We start from the raw sequence: 13,904 nt of genomic DNA, 5'->3' as shown, positions 1-13,904 counted from the left end.
CGGGGTACTAAGAGAGGTAGAGGGTAGACAAAAGTGCTGGAGAAACTCAGCGGGTGCAGCAGCATCTATGGAGCGAAGGAAATAGGCAACGTTTGGAGCTGAAACCCTTATTTAGTCTTCAATCACCTATTCCTTCGCTCCATAGATGCTGCTGCACCCGCTGAGTTTCTCCAGCACTTTTGTCTACCTTTGATTTTCCAGCATCTGCAGTTCCTTCTTAAACAAAGAGAGGTAGAGATAGAGTTCTTGGGGAAGGAGAGAGTTTCCAAGCAAAGGACCCTGAAGACTGAACGGTCGGCAAAAGATTGAGCAAGGCAACAAATAGATTTTAAAGTGTAGAACCACAAACGATGATCACATACCAGGGAGGAAAGTCTTTCCAACTAAATCCACTCACCGTTTTACAACTCACAACCCTACACTTCATCTCACGGATACTTTTCATTTTTTCTTCCATTTGTTCTTTCTTCACGAGGGGCTCAAAATATTGTTCCTGAAGCTCTATTTCCGCCTGTTGAAACAAAGAATACATTCTCAACATCATATTTAGCATATCAAGAGAGTCAAGAGTGTTTTATTGTCATGTATCCCAGTCTGTGGAATTCTCTGCCTCAGAGGGCGGAGGCCGGTTCTCTGGATGCTTTCAAGAGAGAGCTAGATGGGGCTCTTAAAGATAGTGGAGTCAGGGGATATGGGGAGAAGGCAGGAACGGGGTACTGATTGGGGATGATCAGCCATGATCACAGTGAATGGCGGTGCTGGCTCGAAGGGCCGAATGGCCTACTCCTGCACCTGTTGCCTATTATCTATTGTCTATAGGACATTAAAATTCTTGCTTGCTGCAGCACAACAGAGTCACACTGTTACACTATGTAGACACACTGAGCTGTTCTGTATTTATGCTTACAATTCTCTGGAACAACGAGCAGTATAGGCAAGTAGTTTTTCACACAGAGGAAGGTGGTGGAGGTAGACACCGTAGTGGCGTTTAAGACACACGGATAAGCACATGGACACGCAGGAAATGGAGGGATATGTATCAGGTGCAGGCAGTTTAAAGATGGTCTTGGCATCGTGTTCAGCACGGACATCGTGGGCCGAAGGGCCTGTCCCTGTCCCTGTGCTGCACCGTTCTATGTTCTAGATAGATCAGTCATTGTTCACTGTTCACGAAAAACAACACAAAACCCACAACAGCTTCTGAACAAGTTCACAGCCAGTCACGTGTAGATGCCCATAAACGACTGACACATTCCCTCCTCTTCTAGATGAAGCTGCTTTAACGGCCTGTCCCACTTGGCATCATTGACTGACGTATATCAGGTCACGAAAGAATTTGCGGCGTGACGATGTCATGACGTGCGGTGTTTTTTCAAGTGTCGCAGCATTTTTTTTGGGTCGCCGCTGGATTTTGAAATGTACAAAATCTTTTGGTGACACTGATATGACGCCGGCAGTCGCCGAAAAAAAATCGCCAGGTGTGACAGGCCCTTTAGATTGTGGATGATCAGCCATGATCACATTGAATGGGGGTGCTGGCTCGAGGGGCCAAATGGCCTACTCCTGCACCTATTGTCTATTTCTCTATAAACCAGTGTCCTAATAGCATTCAAGGTGTCTGCATCTTATTCCAATGGGGAACAGAGTGCTGAAAACATTATGCTTTGTAACAGGAGCTGTTGGTGAATTTTTAAATGGTGGACACCATCCTAATCATGCTCTCATCTCGCTGCTACCATCGGGATAAATGTACAGAAATGTAAATGTCTGAAGAAAGGTTTCGGCCCGAAACGTTGCCTTTTTTCTTCGCTCCATAGATGCTGCCGCACCCGCTGAGTTTCTCCAGCACTTTTGTCTACCTTACGATTTTCCAGCATCTGCAGATCCTTCTTAAACCTAAATGTAGACAACAGACAATAGGTGCAGGAGTAGGCCATTTGGCACCTAGCCATCACCGCCATTCAATGTGATCATGGCTGATCATCCCCAATCAGTACCCCGTTCCTGCCTTCTCCCCATATCCCCTGACTCCGCTATTTTTAAGAGCCCTATCTAGCTCTCTCTTGAAAGCATCCAGAGAACCTGCCTCCACTGCCCTCTGAGGCAGAGAATTCCACAGACTCACAACTCTCTGTGAGAAAAAGTGTTTCCTCGTCTCCGTTCTAAATGGCTTACTCCTTATTCTTAAATTGTGGCCCTTGGTTCTGGACTCCCCCAACATCGGGAACATGTTTCCTGCCTCTAGCGTGTCCAAGCCCTTAACAATCATCAGTAGTACACGAGTCTGCAAATCGTAACATCCAGGTTCAGGAACAGCTTCTTCCCAAAAACCATCAGACTATTGAAGAATAGACCCACGCGATCACCGGAAGAACGTACAAACTCCGTACAGGGTCTCTGGCGCTAAGAGGCAGCAACTCTACCGTTGCGCCACCGTACTGCCTATAGTGACAGACGCACGGTATGTGTGCGTTTAGGTAAAAAGAGTCAAGGAAAAAATGTTGCTCAAAATGGAAATTTCACGATCTGCCTGAAGTCTGAGTTGGCTGGTGTTTCTTCGCCAGATTGAGAATTTCTTGAAGCAAGAGTAAATATGAAGGTGCATATATCTGTCGAGTGGAACACTGACTGCCATTATATGATGAGGAACAACATGGTCTGGGTGTAAACCACAACTAGCCACATTCCATTGAGTACAGTGATGCAGTTAGAGACAGGAGCAAAGACTGACGGTACCTCCTTGACTGTGCCAACGTGCTTCGACTTTGCATTCAATATTTTCTGAAACTCCTCCGACTCCAGGTACTCCATCTGGGCACGGTGCTTCTTCGTCATTGGTCCATCACTGCCTTTGTTTTCTAAAGAATTTAGAGGTTTGGACAAATGGCTCGAACGTCAACAATCATTTGCAAGTCAGCGGGAAAAAAAAGCAGAAGTACGGCAGTGTAATTTGTTCACCAAATATATCTCGGTTTGCATTAGACATTCAACAGACAGTGAAGGTAGACAAAAATATTGGAGAAACTCAGCGGGTGAGGCAGCATCTATGGAGCGAAGGAATAGGTGACGTTTCGGGTCGATACCCGTGTGGGCTCGGTGGGCTGAAGGGCCTGTTTCCGCGCTGTATCTCTAAACTAAACAGTACATGGCACGAATACTGAATGCAGTTCCACTTTAGCTGGTCATGTCATCTGCTGCCTTGCCCTCACGATCTGCTACCTTGGCTCCACGATCTGGTTCCTTGACCTGATGATCTGCTACCTTGACCTGATGATCTGCTACCTTGACCTGATGATCTGCTACCTTGACCTGATGATCTGCTACCTTGACCTGATGATCTGCTACCTTGACCTGATGATCTGCTACCTTGACCTGATGATCTGCTACCTTGACCTGATGATCTGCTACCTTGGCCCCACGATCAGCAATGCTCTCCTTCCTCCATCTCCAACTGACAAAACTTTCCTGAAAACTTACATTTCACTTCCTCCCTTACCTCCACCAACATCCCTATCACGGCAAAAACCACCAGTAACATGTATTGGATCCATCACACCACCCGGGCCATGTTCTCATTTTGATCCTGCCATCGGGAAGAAGGTGCAGGAGCCTGAAATTTGCAGCGCCCAGGTTTTGAGGAAGTTTCTTCCCAACGACCACCAGGCTATTAAACACTATAACCTCCAAATAATTTCCAAACGACATAGGCCTGGGGGCATTGTTTTTGCTTGCACTATTATTGTTTATTATGGTTTTTGCATAACTGTTGTGCTGCTGCAAGTAAGAGTTTCATTGTTCAATTTTGGGACATATGACAATAAACACTTGCCTCTTGACTTTTCCAGCTATCACTACGGGCCGAGAAGAAGCAGTCGGACTGAGGAGAGTCCATGGAAAGGCGGTTGTGCCGTGCCGTCGAGAACGAAGAGGGACTAACATGACTCAAATGTGTATGTTTGTAACTTTGTCAGCGCCAGAGACGTGGCGACTCGTGTATTGTACGCAGAAACAACGGATATCATTCTACCAATAAAATATCATTGAATATGTATGAGTGGAATGAAGGGCTGATTAGAGACAAATGGCCTATCTGCCCTTAACACATCTCCACCAACCTGCAGGTATATACTAAGGTAGAGAAAAATGCTGGAGAAACTCAGCAGGTGAGGCAGCATCTATGGAGCGAAGGAATAGGTGACGTTTCGGGTCCAGACCCTTCTTCAGACTGGATATATACTGATAAAGAGATATATACTGATCTCTTTTGGAAAAGAGGTGAGGAACTGGAGTTACCATTGCATTTATGTATAATAGTTTTTTATCCTGCACTTAATATCAGTGGAATCTTAAAACAAGTAAACACAACAAGACACAGAGTGCTGGAGTAACTCAGCGGGTCAGGCAGCATCTCTCGCGAACATAGATAGGTGACGTTTCGGGTCAGATTTACTCCAGTACTTTGTCTCTATTTTTGTACACCAACATCTACAGTTCGTTGTGTCTAAACTCTGAATCAGCATAACTTTAGAGATACAACGTGGAGACAGACCCTACAGCCCATCGAGTCTGCGCTGAAGAGCGATCATCCCATTCACTAAAACTATGGGACAATTTACAATTTTACAGAAGCCAATTAACCTACAAACCGGAACGTCTTTTCCAGGAGCATCGGGAAATAAATCACGCAGGCAGGGGGAGAACGTGCAAACTCCGTACAGACAGCACCCGGGTTCAGGATGGATCCCGGGGTCTCTGGCACTGTGAGGCAACAACTTTACCGCTGCTCCACCTTGCTGCCCTGCAACCATGGAGATATCTAAAGATGCCGTGGCACTGGAAATTAAAAAAATACACTGACCTGAAGATAAGGTGACAAAAAAGGGGAAAGTGTGATGAATCTCCAGTGACAGAGAACCCTTAAGTTATATTTACCTCAGTGGTTTTTTCCTTCAGTAGGAGCACAGTGCTGATAATGTGCCCACTGATCATGAGGGTAGCATGTTACACATGTGGCCAGCCACAATGGTTACCCACAAATATTATGTGGTATGGACATGGCCAAAAATAACTTGGAGAGTCTCATTTATTTTTATTTCTCTCAATCCCTTGGAGAAAAAATGGCTTGAAAACAAACTATTTTGCCGTACTTATATCGCTGCCTTCTTGCATTTTCATGTTTATCTTTTGAATTAAATACATATACACAAATACAAGTGAAAGCATGGTCATACAGCACGGAAACAGGCCCTTCGGCCCAAATTTCCAATGCAGATCAAGACCCCCACCGATGCTAGTCCCACCTGCTCATGTTTGGCCCATATCCCCCTACACCTTTTATGTAGGTATCTGCCCAAGAGTCTTTTAAATGCTGTTATAGTACCTGGAGAGACAAATGGTGTTATAGTATGGGTGGAAAGTCAAAGTTAGCAATGTGGACTTGTGGAAAAGAACAAGCCAGGAGCCCATTGACTTACAAATTCGAAGGAGAAAATGGAGTTGGATTGGACACACCCTCAGGAAACCTGCCACAAACTTCACCCGGCAAGCCCCGAAATGGAACCCCCAAGGAAAAAGGAAAAGAGGTGGCCCCAGGAACAGCTGCAGACGAGGTGCCCGGACAGAAATGTCTGAGAGTGGGCTCAACTGGGGAGATCTCCAAAGAACTGGCAACAACTGAGTGAGGTGGAGGACATCATAAACGTAATGGGCAGAATCAGAGAGAAAATGTGAAGACATTTTTTTTGTTGTACAGTAACATGGCAATATGTAGAAATTTTGGATTAATTTGCAAATTTTGTACACAATTCCTTTTGTGGGCTGAGACAGAGAAACTAACGCTCTAATATTGTTGACACAGTTAATTATAACATTTAAAAGTCATTTGGACAGGTACATGGATAGGAAAGGTTTCGAGGGATATGGGCCAAACTTGAGCAAATGGGACTGGTGTAGAAGGGGAAATTTAGGTTGGCATGTGAGTCTAGGACCAGAGGGCACAGCCTCAGAATTAAAGGACATTCCTTTACACAGGAGATGAGGAGGAATTTCTTTAGTCAGAGGGTGGTGAATCTGTGGAATTCATTGCCACAGACTGTTGTCGAGGCAGTCTATGGATATTTTTTAAGACAGAGATAGATAGATCCTTGATTGGTGAAGATGTTAGCTGTTAAGGAGAGAAGGCAGGAGAATAGGGTTAAAGAGGAAAGATAGATCAGCCTTGATTGAATGATGGAGTAGACTTGATGATCCGAACAGGCTAATTCTGCTCCTATCACTTATGAACATTAACTTAATTGTGCTGAAGGGCCTGTTTCTCTGTTATATCGCTCCAACCACTTACTCTCACTCTAGAACAAGTGTGAATGGACGACCGATGGTCGGTGTGCACTGGGTGGGTGGAAGGGCCTGTTTCCACGCTGTATCTCAAAAAACCAATGGCTAGAAAGAGAAAGCAAGAGGTGTCTTCCACCAGGACAACACACGACGGATGCAGCAACTCACCGTCTGGAGGAGAGAGATTCTTCTCTATCCGTTCCAGCAGCTTCCCACCCGGCTCCAATTTCCTCTTCACACGGTTGGGATCCTCCTTGGCGAGGACTGCACCTTTTTTATGGAGCTTCTTAATAGCCGCCACCTGGAAAATGTCAGAAACCGCAACATTCCTCTTTTGCAAAGTTGCAATCGAAAATTGGAAACACGATTTGCAAACTGCTGTTGCCAGTGGCAGATTGGTAAGCAAAAGGATAAAGCAATTAGGTTTAAGGTGGACAAAAATGCTGGAGAAACTCAGCAGGTGAGGCTGCACCTATGGAGCGAGGTACTAGGCAACGTTGCGGGTTGAGACCCTTCACCAATTAGGCTTAAGTTTATTATTGTCACGTGTAGCGAGGTACAGTGAAAAGCTTTGTGTTGCAAGCTATCCGACCAGATCAGATGATACTAAACATAATTACAATCAAGTCAAACTCAAGCACAATAGGTAGAGGTGGTGCCTAACAGTGCCAGAGACCCGGGTTCAATGCCGACTATGGGTGCTGTCTGTACGGAGTTTGCACGTTTCTCCGTGACTCTGTGAGTTTTTCTCTGAGTACTTCAGTAAAACAAACACACTCCAAAGACATACAGGTTTGTAGGTTAATTAGCTTGGTATCAATGTAAAATTGCTCCAGGTGTGTGTAGGATAGTGTTGGTGTGCAGGGATCACTGGTCGGCGTGGACTTGGTTGGCCTGTTTCCGTGCTGTTTCTCTAGACTAAACTAAAAAACTACGCTCCGGCCTCAGAAGGGCTCATGGCAAGACAATCATGGAGTGCGGTCTGGGTAGTGGAACAGATTGTCTACATTTGTTTCAGAAGAAACAGAGCCCATTTATGAATCTTACCACCATTACGGGTTTAGGTTTATTATTGTACAGTGAAGAGGTATCTTTTGCATGCTATCCAATCAGATTAGATGTGTCATAAAAAAAGATACAGAGTGCTGGAGTAACTCAGCGGGTCAGGCAGCATCTGTGGAGAACATGGATAGGTGACGTTTCACAGGGTGCTGGAGTAACTCAGCGGGTCAGGCAGCATCTGTGGAGAACATGGATAGGCGACGTTTCACAGAGTGCTGGAGTAACTCAGCGGGTGCAGCAGCATCTATGGAGCTAAGGAAATAGGCAACGTTTCGGGTCGAAACCCTTCCGGGTTTCGGCCCGAAACGTTGCCTATTTCCAGAAGGGTTTCGGCTCGAAACGTTGCCTATTTCCTTCGCTCCATAGATGCTGCTGCACCATAACTCAGCGGGCCAGGCAGCATCTGTGGAGAACATGGATAGGTGACGTTTCACAGAGTGCTGGAGTAACTCAGCGGGTCAGGCAGCATCTCTGAAGAGCACGGATAGGTGATATTTCAGGTCAGGACCCTTCTTAGGATATACCATACAAAGATACAATCAGTCTGAAGAAGAGTCCCGATCTGAAATGACGCCTATCCATGTCCTCCTGTGATGCTGGGTTAAATCTTGTGGTTACACCTCTACTATCCCTCTTTCCATAAAGATGTCATTTTGCCAAACAATTTGTTGCTTCATGTGTCAGCTCACAGCAAGTGCTAACAGCTAACATTTATTTTATAAAATTAGAGATACAGCATGGAAACAGGCCCTTTGGCCCATCGTGTCTGCGCCAACCATCGATTACCCATTCACACTAGTTCTATCCTACATACCAGGGACAATTTACAGATGATGTCATCCCACTTTATCATGGATGGATTGTAATCATGAATAGTATTTCTGCTGATTGGGTAGCACGCAACAAAAAGCTTTTCACTGTACCTCGGGGCACGTGACAATAAACTAAATTAAACTATATATTTTTCTCAAGTTGCCAATCAGCAACTTTTCTCAATAACATTGGTACGAAGTACATTGAACAGTCAAAGACCTGGATAGAGCGACTGTGGAGAGGATGTTTCCACTCGTGGGAGAGTCTACACCAGAGACCAGCACCTCAGAATTAAAGAACGTACCATTAGAAAGAAGGTGAGGAGGAATTTTAGTTAGAGGGTGGTGAATCTGTGGAATTAATTGCCACAAACGGCGGTGGAGGCCAAGTTAATGGATATTTTAAGGCGGAGATAGATAGATAGATTCTTGATTAGTACGGGTGTCAGGGGTTACGGGGAGAAGGCAGGAGAATGGGATTGAGAGGGAAGTATAGACCAGCCATGATTGGATGTTGGGGTGGACTTGATGGGCTGAATGGCCTAATTCTGCTCCTAGAACTTATGAAGACCATTAGTGCGAGCAGACTCTACCTGATTGCTCCAGATTGATGACATTTACCTTTCTAGTATCTGCCGCCTGGTTCACTTTTGTTGCCGAAGGTGGAGAAGTATCGAAAAAGAGAATGTCCTCTCCGTGAGAAAGGCCTCCTCCCAGTTTAGGCATCTGCGGTGTTGCCATCAGTTTCTGTTCCTTGGGAAATTCTGCTCCAACCCTGGGTGACGTCTGAGTCAAGGGTCCTCCGGCTCCTGATGTGTGGCCGTTGCTCACAGTTTTACTCTGCAAAAAGCTACACAGGGTTTGATTGAGAGTATTAGTATCAGGCGACTGGACCTTCCTATCACCAACTAGAGGGCTGTCCTGACTTACTCATTGGAGACCCTCGGACTATCTTTAATGAATAAATGAATGAATAAGTTTATGAATCAGGGGGGGGGGTTAAAAAACCCCAAAAAAACAAAACAAAACAAAAAAAAACAAGTTTATGAATCAGTTTATTGGCCAAGTATGTACACATACAAGGAATTTGCCGTGATGCTCCGCTCGCAAGTAACAACACGACATTCAGTAAACAATTAAGAATAAAACATAAAACATAAACACCATCGTTTAAACATGTGAATGAAACAAAATACCAGAGCAAAAGGAGGCTACAGACTTTTGGTTGTTGAGTAGAGCTACTACTCGTGGATAAAAGCTGTTTTTATGTCTGGCTGTGGCAGCTTTGACAGTCCGGAGTCGCCTTCCAGAGGGAAGTGATTCAAAGAGTTTGTGGCCAGGGTGAGAGGGGTCAGAGATGATCTTGCCCTTGCCACGAAGCGAGGGGGTACTTTAATCGGACTTTATCTTGCACTAAACGTTATCTCCTTTATCCTGTATCTGTACACTGTCGACGGTTCGATTGTAATCATGTATAGTCTTTTTGCGGACTGGATAGCATGCAACAAAAAAAACTCTTCGCTGCACCTTGGTGCAGGTGACCATAATAAACTAGACGAGTGTAACAATGATCCCATGAGAATCAGATGCACAGCAGTTGAGTTGCTGCCCCACAGTAACAGGGACCCGGGCTCGATCCTGACTAGAGGGGTACAGTTTTCATGTTCTCCCTGTGACTGCGTGGGTTTCCTCCGTGTGCTCCAGTTTCCTATCACAACGCAAATAGTGGTGCAGGTTTGTAGATTAAATTGGCTTCTGTAAATTTTGTGGGCAGTGGGCAGATGCTATAGACCTGCACGGGAAGGTAGACGCTCCCGACCCCACGAGTCTCGGGCAGATGGGGCTCGTCAGCCTGGGAAGGCAGTCCATCTTGGAGAGGGAAAACTCTGATTTAAAACCTCCACTGCCTTGCGGCCATATCCGGTCACAGAAAAGGCTCCAGGATTAAATCTCAAGAAAATCCGGAGTCGGAGCCCCTAAGGCAGTTCGTCATTGTCTACAACCTCGCTCTGGCAGCTCCTGCGATGGCGCTGGTGCCAAACTGTAACGGCCCTGCTGTTCCTTTGGATCGATCAGCGGCGACGTGGAGAGGGGGGACGTGCTGCATGGGCAACAGCCTGTCCTCCATATGACATCGCCCAGGCTTGCATCCGACCAGGATGCATCACCCATGGTCAGTCATGACCGAGGGGGGCCTACTAAGTAAATTACCCCTAGTGTGTATGATAGAACTAGTGTACGGGTTATCATGGTCAGTGCGGACTCGGTGGGAAGAAGGGCCTGTTTCCATGTTGTATCTCGAAACGAATCCAAACTAAACAATCATACACTGAAAACAATCAGATAGAAAGTAGATACTTTGCTTTGAACAATCATCGAATTAAAATAAAAGATTCTTACGGCTGGACTTGCCAATAATTATTCCCAAATATTCTTGAATAAATATCTGAGTTAGCAACTTCAGAATGTTTACCCTGGGCTGGAACAGTTTTTGATATTTCTGAATTCGATTATTTTTTTTTACAACAGCCCATTATTATTAATATGTGTAACGAGGAACTGCAGATGCTGGTTTAAACCAAAGATAGAAGAAGGGTCTCGACCCGAAACGTCATCCATTCCTTCTCTCCAGAGATGCTGCCTATCCCGCTGAGTTACTCCAGCATTTTGTGTCTATCTTCCATTCATATTAATGTTTTTTATTACAGATTAGATAATTAAATTCATCTAAATTTTGAGAAACCCTGGTCTGATTTTTTTTTGTTGCTGTTATCTCGATCCGAAACGTCGCCTATTCCTTCGCTCCATAGATGCTGCCTCACCTGCTGAGTTTCTCCAGCATTTTTGTCTACCTTACACTTGGGACATTATTTTTGACTTTGCACTACTATTGTTCATTTATCTGTTTTTGTGTTATATATATATCTGGAGAGAAGGAATGGACGACGTTTCAGGTCGAGGCCCTTCTTCAGTTCCTTACTATACAATATGTTTATACAGTATATCTGTGTCGGATTGAACTGCAGATGCTGGTTTAAACCGAAGATAGACACAAAAAGCTGGAGTAACTCAGCGGGACAGGCAGCATCTCTGGAGAGAAGGAATGGGCGACGTTTCGGGTCAAGACCCTTATGTCTATCCTGCTGCTGCAAATACGAATATCATTGTTCGGTTTTGTGACATAGGGCAAAAGAACACACTTGATTCTTGACCTTGTGTTTAAGAAGGAACTGCAGATACTGGAAAATCGAAGGTAGACAAAAATGCTGGAGTAACTCAGCGGGTGAGGCAGCATCTATGGAGCGAAGGAAATAGGCAACGTTTCGGGTCGAAACCCTTCTTTAGACCCGAAACGTTGCCTATTTCCTTCGCTCCATAGATGCTGCCTCACCCGCTGATTGTTGACCTTTCCAGATTACCTTCTCTGCAGCTCTTCTGCTTTCCTCTTGCGAGTCTCCAACATTTGATGTTTCTGTTGCTTTAAGAGCTGAGTGGCAGATATTGATATGATGGACGGGCCGGGCTGTGCATTGTTAACCACTCCACCTGAAGAAACAAACAGGAATAACCGTACTGGTTAAAGGCGAACGAGTTTGGCAATGTAAATTACTGCACTGATAGCTTAGTTTAGAGAAACAACGCAGAAACAGGCCCTTCAGCCCACGATCACCTCACATTAACACTATCCCACACATACTAGGGACAATTTACATTTATACCAAGCCAATTAACCTGCAAACCTACACGTCTTTGGAGTGTGGGAGAAAACTGGAGATCCCGGAGAAAACCCACACAGGTCACGGGGAGAACGTACAAACTCCGTAGACAGCACCCGTAGTCAGGATCAATCCCGGGTCTCTGGTGCAGTGAGGCAGCAACTCTACTGCTACAACTCCGTGCCGCCCCTAAATCAAAGACTAGAGAGCATAGATTTAAGGTGAGAGGGCCAAAATTTATCGGAGATGTGGCGGGCAAGTTCATTTACACAGAGGGTGGTGGAGGAACTTTTTATTTTAATACACAGCGGTAGAGGAACTACAAATAGGGGCGGCACAGTGGTAGACTTGCTGCCTCACAGCGCCAGAGACCCGGGTTCAATCCTGACTACAGCTGCTGTCTGTACGGAGTTTGTACGTTCTCCCACGTGGGTTTTCTCTGGGTGCTCTGGTTTCTTCCCACACCCCAAAGACGTACAAGTTTGGCAGTGAATCGGCTTCTGTAAAGCGTCCCTAGTGTGTGGGATCCGAAGGGCCTGCTTCCACGCTGAATCTCTAAAGTAAATTGATTGCTACATGTGTCAGAGGTTATGGGGAGAAGGCAGGAGAATGGGGTTAGGAGGGAGAGATAGATCAGCCATGACTGAATGTGTAAGAAGGAGCTGCAGATGCTGGTTTAAACCGAAGATAGACACAAAAAGCTGGAGTAACTCAGCGGGACAGGCAGCATCTCTGGAGAGAAGGAAAGGGTGATGTTTCGGGTCGAGACCCTTCTTCAGACTGCCTTCTTCAGCCATGACTGAATGGCGGAGTAGACTTGATGGGCCAAATGGCCTAATTCAACTCCTATCACTTATGATTTATGACTTGAACCAAAGTGCACAGTAATACATCGATAATCTGTAAACCGACCATTAAGAAATCCAAATGGTAGAGTATCTCACTGTCCAGGTGATGAGTGTCTCACTCTCTTCCCAAACACCAGCGCACTGCTTCCCATTGCCTCTACAAACTGAACAGGACACCATTTCCTGCACCTCCATCCTAACTCCCCGGGGCTCTGGTTCCCTCAGTCCCCCCCATCTCTCTGCGTTGTGAATCGCACACTCCCTCTCAAGCCGGTAGGGATCCGCTTCCCATTCCTCTTGCAGTGACCAGGACTCCATCTCTTGCCGTCCATTTAAACTTATTGGGCTGGGTATAGATAATTATGAGGCGTGGGGTGGACAGTCAGAACTTTTTTATTCCTAGGGTAGAAATGCCATGGACAATAGACAAAAGGTGCAGGAGTAGGCCATTCGGCCCTTCGAGCCAGCACCGCCATTCAATGTGATCATGGCTGATCATCCACAATCAGTACCCCGTTCCTGCCTTCTCCCCATATCCCCTGACTCCGCTAACTTTATGAGCCCTATCTAGCTCTCTCTAGAGGACTAGAGCTTTAAGGCGAGAGGGGGAAAGTTTAAAGCAGATATGTGAGGCAAGAGTGGTGGGTGCCTGGAATCCATTGCCAGGGATGGTGGTGGTGGAGGCAGAGGCAGATACGAAAGTGGCAATTGAGAAACATGGATATGCAGGGAATGGAGGCATGTAGATCTCACGCAGGCAGAGTATAGAAACAAAGAACTGCAGTTGCTGGTTTATACCAAAGATAGACACGAGTGCTGGAGTATCTCAGCAGGTCATGCAGCATCTCTGGAAAAAAAGGATGGGTTACATTTCAGGTTGGGACCATTCCTCAGACACAGTCTGAAGAAGGGTCCCGAACCGAAACCTATTCTTTATCTCCAGCGATGCTGCCTGAGTCACTGAGTTACTCCAGCACTTTGTGTACATCACGTGCAGGCAGAGATTAGTTTAACTTGGTATCAGTTCGGCACGGACATTGTGGGCCGAAGGGCCTGTTCCTGTACTCTACTGTTCTATGGTTAACGAGGACTAGATGGTGGGCTTCCTTCACTGAAAGCTAATGGTGAATCAA

General features: G+C 45.8%; 1 protein-coding gene across 3 annotated transcripts in view; it reads right to left on the bottom strand.

Moving 5' to 3' along the window:
• The window catches only part of mcm10 (minichromosome maintenance 10 replication initiation factor), a 48,084-nt gene that overhangs the window by 9,099 nt on the left and 25,081 nt on the right, over window positions 1–13,904 (bottom strand). For 2 of the 3 annotated variants that reach the window (XM_033040196.1, XM_033040197.1), the window contains exons 13-17: window positions 11,627–11,753; window positions 8,829–9,057; window positions 6,502–6,634; window positions 2,737–2,858; window positions 398–511 (exon numbers count right to left, since the gene is read on the bottom strand). In XM_033040196.1, coding sequence (XP_032896087.1) covers window positions 398–511; window positions 2,737–2,858; window positions 6,502–6,634; window positions 8,829–9,057; window positions 11,627–11,753 — 725 coding nt within the window. Of the gene's footprint in view, window positions 1–397; window positions 512–2,736; window positions 2,859–6,501; window positions 6,635–8,828; window positions 9,058–11,626; window positions 11,754–13,904 lie in introns of those variants that run through there. The other variant, XM_033040198.1, reaches the window with a different exon arrangement.

This window comes from Amblyraja radiata, chromosome 21 (genome assembly GCF_010909765.2).
Source record: "Amblyraja radiata isolate CabotCenter1 chromosome 21, sAmbRad1.1.pri, whole genome shotgun sequence".
NCBI lineage: Eukaryota > Metazoa > Chordata > Chondrichthyes > Rajiformes > Rajidae > Amblyraja > Amblyraja radiata.
The sequence above is the reverse complement of the archived record's forward strand: the minus strand, read 5'-3'. Positions and strand labels throughout refer to the sequence as shown.